A 10,379-nucleotide genomic window follows, 5' to 3' on the forward strand; every position below is an offset into this window, starting at 1 on the left:
AAGATGACGACGTTAGGTTTTGGTAACTCTTGCAGGGAAGTGTCGACGCCCTCCTACATACAGTACCTGGAATTCCGCCATTGATCATCCATTTGGTACTGACCAGTATAAATGTTACTTTTATGATATAACAGGAACTGCTGTGTCGATGTGATTATGTTGTATCTGCGTTATATAAGCATATTTTTAAACACATCCCTCATTATGAAAATTTTTAAATATAACCTCCATTATCTGATTATTTTCAAACATATCACACAATATATGAGCATTTTAAAATATACCCTTCATCATGTGAATATTTAAAGACTTATATGAGGATTTTTAAAATTTTATGAACATTTTAAAGTATATTCCTAATAATAGCGTTTTGAAAACATCTTTTATTATTTGACCATTTTAAAATATATCCCTAAAAAGTGAACATTTTAGAAATATATTCCTCATTATATTAGATTTTTTAAAACATACTCCTCAATATATGTGGATTTCTAACTATATCCCTCATTATATAGGTATTTTTAAATATATACCTTAATTACGTGAGCATTTTTAAATATATACTTCATAATGTGATCATTTTGTAAATATATATCTAATTTTATGAGCATTTTATAAATATATTCCTCATATGAAAATTTTTAAAAATATATTCTCTATTATATGAGCATTTTAAAATATCTCATATTATAAGCATTTTTTATAATATATCCATCATTATATAAGCATTATTACACATCTAATTGTATGAGCATTTGTAAATATATTCCTCATTCTATGACTATTTCTTTAATATATTTCCCTATATATAGGGATCGTTTTTATATGTCTCTTAAATAACATTTCAAAAGTATATACATCGTTATATGAGCATTTTTAAAGTTTATACATCATCTTATGAATATATGAGCACTTTTTACATATATCCCGTATTATATGAGCGTTTGTTAAATATATCCTGCATTATATAAGCATTGTTTAAAATATATCTTATTATATGAACATTGTTGGAATGTATCCTTTATAATAGGAGTATTTTTTAAATATATGCCTTATTCTATTGGTATTTTTAATTATTAAAAATGCTCATTATATATGCATTTTTCTAATATGTCCCTCATATGCACATTATTAAAATATATGCATCATTATATGAGCATTTTTATGTATATCCCTTATTACATGAGTATATTTAAAATATATGACTTATAATATCTGTTTTAAATGAAAATATGAGTGATAATTTTGGTATAGTGTATCAATGAATATTAATTCATCATATAGAAAATATCGTTTGCTTTATCCGCATTATGTAAACTAAATGCAGTTAATTTTGTAATATGATTTATTTAATGATATTTCTATTTATTTACAGATAACAGCTACAGGGAAGAATGAAATAATTTATCTCATCAGGAGTAAATATATGGACATATTTTATTCCAAAAAGTATAGCAATTTTACAATTAAATTAAAAAAATGGTATAGAAATACATGCTCAACGGCAGCATTATTCTTGTAATATACATTAATAACTTTTACAAACAAGCAACAATTAAGGTAAATGCTCAGTGTTATAGAGAGTGAATCAGAATATTTAAAAAGTAACATTTAGTCATAGAATTGCACAGAAACTTTATTATTGCAAATAAACATTCTGAACTGAGTTATAGACGCACACGTTTGCATACACGTCACAGAAACCTTTTTGTTGCATGTAAATAATAATCTTCAAGTGCTATATTAAAAGTTCCAATACAAACCTCTACTGGAAAGAAACCTGATTCTTGTGATGTTTGTGGGTAAGCATTTTCGACAAATTCTTCATTATAAAAACACCTGTTGATAAACACTAAGCATAAACCTTATTCTTATGGTCTCTGCAATTCAGTGTTTGTTAGTAATGGTCCATTACAAACTCACGCATTCACAAACAAAATATAGAGAAACAAAATTGATTTTAATCTAAATCCGAATTGGTTTTGCAATTTGTGATTATTTTAATGATATTTTCTCTTCATTCAACAGGTAACCGTTATAGTTAAAAGTGAATGATATGAAATGTATGCTATTCTGCATCAGACCATCATTTTTATAAATGTGTCATTAATGAAACGCTTGCTTAATAGAAACAAATTCACAACTAGTAAGAAAAATGCAAACAAGCATTGAAGAAAAGCCTTATTCGTGTGAAATCTGCTGATCTACATTCACAACTAATCATCAACAAAAAATGCACGCATTGACACACACTAAAGAGAAAACATTTTACTGTGAAGTGTGTTGCTCAACATTTTCTACAAGCACTAAGTTAAAATATCACATACGAACTCACACTGGAGAGAAACCTTATTCATGTGAGGTTTGTGGATCAGCATTTTCAACTAGTTATCCCTTGAAGAATCACATGAGAATGCACACAGGAGAAAAACCTTATTTTTGTGATGTTTGTGGATCGTCATTTTCAAATAATGATCAGTTTAGAAGACACATGCTTATGCATACTGGCGTGAAACCCTATTCTTGTGAAGTGTGTGGCTCAGCATTTTCTACCAAGAGCAAATTAAAAATACACATGAGAACACATACTGGAGAGAAACCTTATTCTTGTGCAATATGCGGGTCAGCATTTTCAGCCAGTTCTTCATTTAAAGTACATATGCGAATGCATACCGGTGAGAAACCATATTCTTGTGAAGTGTGTGGCTCAAGCTTTTCATACAATACTTCCCTAACACTTCACATGCGAACACACACTGGTGAAAAACCATATTCTTGTGAAATCTGTAAATCATCATTTTCAAATAACACATCCTTAAAAGTTCACATGAGGATCCACACTGGCGAGAAACCATATTCTTGTAAAATCTGCAGCTCAGCATTTTCCACCCCGAGTATATTACAAATTCATAATCGAACACATACTGGAGAAAAACCATATTCTTGTGAAGTATGTAGTTCAGCATTCTCAAGTAGCACTTATTTAAAAGTTCATATGCGAAACCACACTGGAGAGAAACCATATTATTGTGAAGTATGTGGTTCAGCATTTTCAACTAAGTATCTTTTTAAAAAGCACATGAAATCACACACTGGATAGGAGAGAACTTAAATGCCTGCTATGCACCATATCCGAGTTTCTTAACTTTTTCTGTACAGGAGTTTATCAGATCAACCTGGCATAGGAATATATTTTCTTAGAAGTAAACATGAGTAAATATTCCAAATTACATAGTATCTGCAGCCCAAATAAAATGTCAGTATCATTAACCTACACTACCTTTTACAAGGAATGGTACATTTTCTCCAAGTAATATTACCTCAACCTTATTCTTATAAAGTCTGCAACTTAGCATTTTCCACCCTGAGTATATTAAAAATTCATAATCGAACACACACTGCAGAGAAACCTTATTCTTTTTAAGTGTTTGGTTTAGCATTTTTGACTGATTATATTTTTCATCATTATCACGCAATCCTTTATAGCTGAAGATGAATAGCCAGAGTCTGCTTTATCTTACTGTGTTGTATCATTCTACCCTCGGTGTGGAAAGTTTCTCTCATCAGTAACACATGGGTATTTGCCAGGATTGTGCCTTTGATAATGTTCTCGTCCAGACCTGACTTTTAGTTTTGGCTCTATTTTTAAATTTCATTTGTTAAGGCTACTGCACCAGCAACTTCAGTCTTCTGCTAGCTCTTCCCAATTTTCCATGTTCTTATTCATTGCCTTTAGGTGGCGCTTTATCACATCCTTGTAGCGAAGTTTCTGCCCACCAATCTTTCTGCTTCTCCGTATAATAGATTTTTGGGAAGCGATTGTTTTTCATTCTGGGACACATATCTAGTCAATCACAGTTATGTGGTGACGAGTACGGCTTCTATGCTGTTCATGTTGGCTCTGTTGAGTACTTCAACATTTGGCATAAAATCGTTCCATTTAATTTTTATAATTTTTCTTAGGTGGCGCTGTTTTATTGCTTTCAACCTCTTTAAAGACTGGATAGGAGATAACTTGAATACAAACTGGAACTTAAATGCCTACTAGACACACTATATTCGGGTATCTAAGGTCTCTCTGTACGGGAGTCTGTCAGATTAACCTGGCATGAGGATATTTTCCCTTAGAAGTAAACATTGACCAAATATTCAAAATTACAGAGTATTTGCAGTTCATATAAAATATCAGTATAACTAATCCATTCTAGCTTTTACGAGGAATTGTGCATTTTCTTCACGTAATGTTACCTCAAGTAACAAAACAAAACTGGATACTGCATCAAACTAGATGAATTTTTACCAGCAGACTAAAAGAAAGATATATTATAACATTAAAATGGTCAATTGGGGAGATGAAAATTATGCTTATCCTTTTACAAATTGCACTTTAGGATTTTTAGCAAATTCAGCTTTAAAAACATGCAAAAAGACATATTTAGACACACACGAGAGACAGTTTGAATGCTTACTAGACACCATTCTTCAGTATCTCTATACAGGCTAACCTGATCTGAGGATACTTTACCCTACAAGTAAACCGTAACCTAATATCCAATACTCAAATGAGAGCCACATGGCGCGGCTTTACACTATATAATAATCGTGCACCTTCTTCTAGTGATGTTACCTCGAGTAACTACACCTAGCAGAACAGTTCACAAACTGCATGTATAATTGTCATAGAAGGAAACACCAACAAAATACCAAGGTCTTATGTACGACATGATGAGAATCTGGAATCTTAGGAAGGTCTTCATCATTCCAGTAATTATAGTAGCAACTGGACTCATGAAAAAGAATTTCAAAAACTACCATCACAAAAAATACTCGGTGAACCAGGTGTAAGAGAGATACAAAAAATTTCACTTAAAGGCACGATTAGAATGTTAAAAAGATCTCTCAGTTGGAATATATGATATAGTGGTAAATGTCTAGCTTAAACAAAAGAGAATTGAAAAACCAGAATTTTCAACTGATTCGCTTTTTAACAGACACGATAGAGCTAGAATTATTTACTAGATAACATCATCTAGTGTGCTCCATCTGTGGTTTATCAAGACAAACTGATACAAGGACACTTCATCTAAACCAAATAGTCAAAATGTATTCAAAGCTGGAATATGATCTCCCGACCCGGCTATATATATATATATATATATATGTGTGTGTGTGTGTGTGTGACGGTGCACCTTCTACTGATTCTACCTTAAGAAATAGCACTAAGCTAGGTACACCAATAAATCAGATATATTTTTTCCTAGAATCCAACAACATTTTTTTAAAAAACATAAACTATAACAAGATTAAGTGATAAATTGGAAAATTATTATTCTTCACTACTTTACAAAATTAACGTGTGAGACTTAGAGGAGGATATTGATTGAACACTTGGTTATCTATGTATCTCATAAAAATCAAGAGTTGCTCTTAAAACCCCTGAATTTCCAAGAACATACTAAAGTAAAATGAAAACACGACAAAAAACTTTTGTGAAATTTGCACTTCAGCATTTAAAATCAATTGGGAATTAAAAAAATACATGAAGTCTGAAAACAAATTATATCTGATCTGTGATAGAACATTTTTAAAATATTTCGAAACCAAGTGCAAAAGAAATTCAAATAATTCTATTTTAGGGAACGGGAAAAATTGGAACTTCTAAATTGGTGAATGCCTAGCATTTTGATGAAATGCTCTGTATATATAATGATGTAATGAATATAAGTACACCCGGGTTTCTCCTCACAAGAAATGATTGGCTGTTGAAGCCTTTAAATAGAGCAACTTGGAGAGACATGGAAAGATACACTGTAAACCTCATGCTTAAGGATATACAAATTCAAAGCCTACAAGAAAGCACATTTTCGTGTCTTCAGTCGCTTTGTACAGATGTTTGGTATGACATGGATTCTTCCCATCAGAAGTAAACCCAGACTAGATGTTAAACATAGAGGCTGGTTTATTAGTTGAAAGGTAGAGTGCATTACCTCATATCCTAGTAACAACATTAAGATGAATCATATAAAAGACCAACCCTATTCTGACCATGGAATTCAAAATTAAATCAAAAGATGTCACGGTAAAGAAACGATAACAGTTAAGAAGTGTATTTAGTAAAAGAAAATTATTCTTAAAGAACACAAAGGAATCGAGATACTTGACTTTGTGTTGGTTTTAAACCAAAGGAAATGGTTGATTGTTGAATTGCGCCCCCGTTGTATCAAAGTACCTGCAGAATGTCACAACCAACACAAAGTCAAGTATCTCGATTCCTTTGTGTTCTTAAACCAAAGGAAATGGTTGATTGTTGAATTGCGCCCCCGTTGTATCAAAGTACCTGCAGAATGTCTTCTTGGTTCCTCCTCTTCTCTTTTCTCTCTCCCAACAATCGAGCACAGCATATAATAACAAAACTCTAAAGCACGTCTGACAGCACTGACTTCTGCTAACAGTCTGCCCCTCCTCTTAACAACACAGGCTTTTTATATCGCAAAATCGTTCACCTCTATTTGCATATTCTTCTAACTCACGTGATCACTACTCTATAAATAAGAGTCTTGACCGTTTCTTTTCTTTCTTTTTATTTATTTTCGGTGACCGACCCGCGCGTGGTCTATCCAGGTAAGTCAAGCATTTCTCCACATTAAATGATTTATTTCCTCAAGGTTTCATAAGTGTTGGAAATCTTCATTAAAAGGATACTCAGATTTAAATGTAATTCATTGTTATGACTAATGCTGTAATGCATAACACAAAGACATTATAATAGATAAACGAGAGAAAATTATTATGTTCTATTGAATTCTATATTGAGATATGTCAATGGAAAATACATATGAACTTACAATTAAACATTGATCATCCTTAAAGTCTTTTGATATTTTTAATATTTCAGTTCTATTTTGTCCATTATGCAATTTGGCTGGATGTTTTTGTGTAAATATTCAGTGTATATTTTGATTTGTTTAATAGTATTAAGGGTTTCGTGTTTTTAGGGCACAATCTAAGAAAATAAATAATTCAACACAAGCTTCTGAAATGACGAACGCAACAACTTCAATAAATTAACAAAGAAAAGGTTTATTCAAGCGAATGTTCACAGGGAGATATTATCCCTGGGTAAAAGCTGGACTCTGTCTACCTGGTGACATCGCGGTAGTTATTCCTGGTGGGAATCGTCGATACCAGATGAAATAACACAGGTGGAGAGAGAGCGAAGAAAGAAATCCGATCCGCTTGGTATTATGGCCCTGAGGTTTTTTTGGTTGGTTTATAGATGGAGAAGGGGTGAAGGAAATGAGGCCATAGAGGTCACAACAAAGAATACATTTAATTGACAACGTTGAAGTATGTAGAATCTGACTCCATGCAATTAAGGACAGACGAATATTGAAGGTTGAGAACCGGTTTTATTTATTAATGACAGTTTTAATTAGAAGAGGTAAAGTGTTCGTAGGATGTTTGTAGGTGTGTATGCATTGATAAGGAAAGAACTTTTGTACGCTTGTATAATTTAACAAAGAATGAATGTTTGTAAGCGGACGATGGGGGTGGTAAGTGGGTGGCCGGTCGTGCTACTGTCGGTGATATGTGTCCTGGCTTTTAACTTGAGAGTGGCGACTTCTTTCCTCAACAGCTAGCAGCACGGCGTCTTCGCCTCCTATGTTTTTCTCCTTTCTTTTTTCTAACATGAGAGCGTAGTCGGCTTCAGTTCACTGGTGCCTTATTTCTTTTTCTTCTTCATCTCTTTAGGTCGGGTGGGAGAATCCGTCCGTGCGTTCACTGACGCAGCGGGGCGAATCTCCTCTCTCTCCTTTCTGGTCCCCTCATTTTATAGTCACAAACCGGCTCCCAGTGACTGTGATATTTTAGGCCTTTATTTTAGGCGCGGAGCTCTGCCATTGGTTGATAATTCTTTTGTGGTTATCTTATTTTTTCTTCCCAAGCGGAAGCGATGCGTGAAGCCATGTGCAAACGACGATTTTTTATTTTGTCTCTTATGCTGGATGCGTTAACATCAGATTGGCTGCCAATTCTCATCATGTTCCCACAGCGTCTCGCTCGGTAAGAAAGAGTTCTTTTCCTTCAAACCGGAAGCTGTCCAATTTCCTTCCGGGGAGAGAAAGAATCAATGTGCCACACCCCTGATTGGTCAGCATATGGCCAAATAACACAGGGGAGAGGCATTGACTTGCGAAAGAAAAAAGTCCCATTTGTTTCTGCTGCGTAACCCCCTGCTTAGACTGAAAGCCGACAGAGAAAAAGGTAGCATAACAGATAGCGAAAAATAAAAATGTCAATTTATTTTATTTATTTTTACAGAAAAAAATGTTCTTACTTTTCTGTGTTTTTTTGTAATAGAACATTCTTTTTTTTGGAAAGAAGGGAAAACAAGGAAAAAAAATTTTCTTAACAGAAATGCAAAGTTTTAAACAGTCTCTTCGGCCAATGTACCCGTCGACCACTACGTGTAGTGGTGACATGATTGTTTTCATTTGGAGCGTTTACTTCAGGTGTATGCATATCTTGATGCTGTGGGAAAGTAGAGGGAATGTGTGGCTCGTGTGTTTTTGTGTCAAGAAAGGCTTTGCGAAAGAAAAAGTTCCATTTATTTCTGCTATAAGTAAATAGGAGGCTTATATGAAGACAGTATGTTTTCACTTGCTATTTTAAAATATACTTTCTTTGCTAAATTATTCACTTAAAATGTCGGTGAACATTTATAAAATTTTAATTTTGCATGAGGGTCGTTCCAAAAGTAAAGCCTCCAAAATTTGAAGAGCTATGGAGAAAGTCGTGGTAACATTAAAACGAGCGACCTTTAGTGATTCAGAATTAATTTTTCTACATAGTATGAATGCACTTTTGACATGAATTCTGTTAAAATGTTTTTTACTTAATGTTAGGATATGACTCCCAGAATTTGGACGACCTTATTTATAACTACGCATTAGGACAATCAACCAATGAGGAGCCGCCAAGCTTATTATAAAAATATAGAATTTTGGATTCCAGCCAGTTTACTATCAGTCTTCATCCTGACATGACTGAACCACTGCTGATCGGGACTACATTGATTTTTCACCGACTGCCATCTTTGTTCTACAGAATCACTCAACACACGAGACTGTAGCTGCATTGCTTCTTTGCTGACTAGATTTGCTACCACCATCTTTTGTCAGCATAATGTCTCAACACTTAACAGATTGTTTTGACCGATAGGAATCTAAATTCGAATTGTGGTAGGTGAAATTTCTGGAGTATTTAAGGATACGAAAATTGCATAAAGTTATTCAATCTACACCAGAGAATCTTAACGACTCTGAATTTATCGAAAAGAATGCAACTGTTTTTGCAGAACTGATCCAATGCTTAGACGATAGAAGTCTGTCTCTGATTATAAGAGATGCCTTGGATGGTGGATGTAAAGCATTGAACATATTAAGAGAACATTATTTAACAAAAGGAAAACCGAAAATTATATTTCTTTATACAAAACTAATGTTTCTAAAATGTAACGAAGATGAGATTTTTACTGACCACGTTATACGGGCAGAAACAACAGCATATGAATTAAAACTCTCGGGTGAAATAATAAGCGACAGCCTATTAATCTCAATGGCACTCTAGGGACTTACAGATGATTAAAAATCCTTTACAATTGTTACGATGCAAAAAGACAAGCCCATAACTTTCAGTCAATTTAAAGTGGCATTGTGTAGTTATGAAGAGATGAATTGGATGCTTGTGGACAATAAAAACCAACAAAACCAAATTACACATTTCACCGCAATGTTTTCCCCAAAAATAATTTTCTCAAGAAAAAGGATAAAATTATCTGCTATAATTGTGGACGACCCAATCACAAAAGTTTCCAATGTCGATATAAACACTCAAAAATGGGCTCAATTAAAAACGTTGAGAACTTTGATAAAGAACATTCGTTTTTATTTACATGTAAATTTGGCAATACAACAAACGGTATAAATCTTCTTGTAAACTGTGGCGCTACAGCATATGTTATCGCCAAGGAATTTAATTTTATTAATTTTGATTCGAACTTTAATCCATGGAGTCATTTTGTCGAACTGGCCGACGGTAGTCAAATAAATGATATAGTTTGGAAAAAAAGGGGATGCTAAAATATCACTAAAAAATAATAGAGGCGAAATTTGTAACTGTATTCTTAAAAATGCTCTTTTCATACCTACATTTAAGCAAGACATATTTGTCTCCAGGATGCTAGAATTAATTCCATTTGCAACTTTTTAGTGGACCGAGATAACATGACTTAGAGAAACGTATCCACTCGACTACGTCACTTTTCTCCTTGACTTCTCTCTGTCTCTGTTCTCGTCCTGACTATAATTTACTAAGTA

The 10,379-nt window shown here is 33.5% G+C and overlaps 1 protein-coding gene across 2 annotated transcripts in view; it reads left to right on the forward strand.

The window, feature by feature from the left end:
* LOC145270013 (uncharacterized) overlaps nt 1-6,768 on the forward strand; it is a 76,695-nt gene extending 69,927 nt beyond the window's left edge. For both annotated transcript variants that reach the window (XM_080125650.1, XM_080125649.1), the window contains exon 2: nt 1,376-6,768. In XM_080125650.1, coding sequence (XP_079981776.1) covers nt 2,234-3,100 — 867 coding nt within the window. In that variant the 5' untranslated portion in view covers nt 1,376-2,233 and the 3' untranslated portion in view covers nt 3,101-6,768. The remainder of the gene's footprint in view (nt 1-1,375) is intronic.
* The last annotated feature ends 3,611 nt before the right edge of the window (nt 6,769-10,379 follow it).

Source organism: Euprymna scolopes, chromosome 4, assembly GCF_053919585.1.
Source record: "Euprymna scolopes isolate OS-2025 chromosome 4, ASM5391958v1, whole genome shotgun sequence".
Lineage (NCBI taxonomy): Eukaryota > Metazoa > Mollusca > Cephalopoda > Sepiida > Sepiolidae > Euprymna > Euprymna scolopes.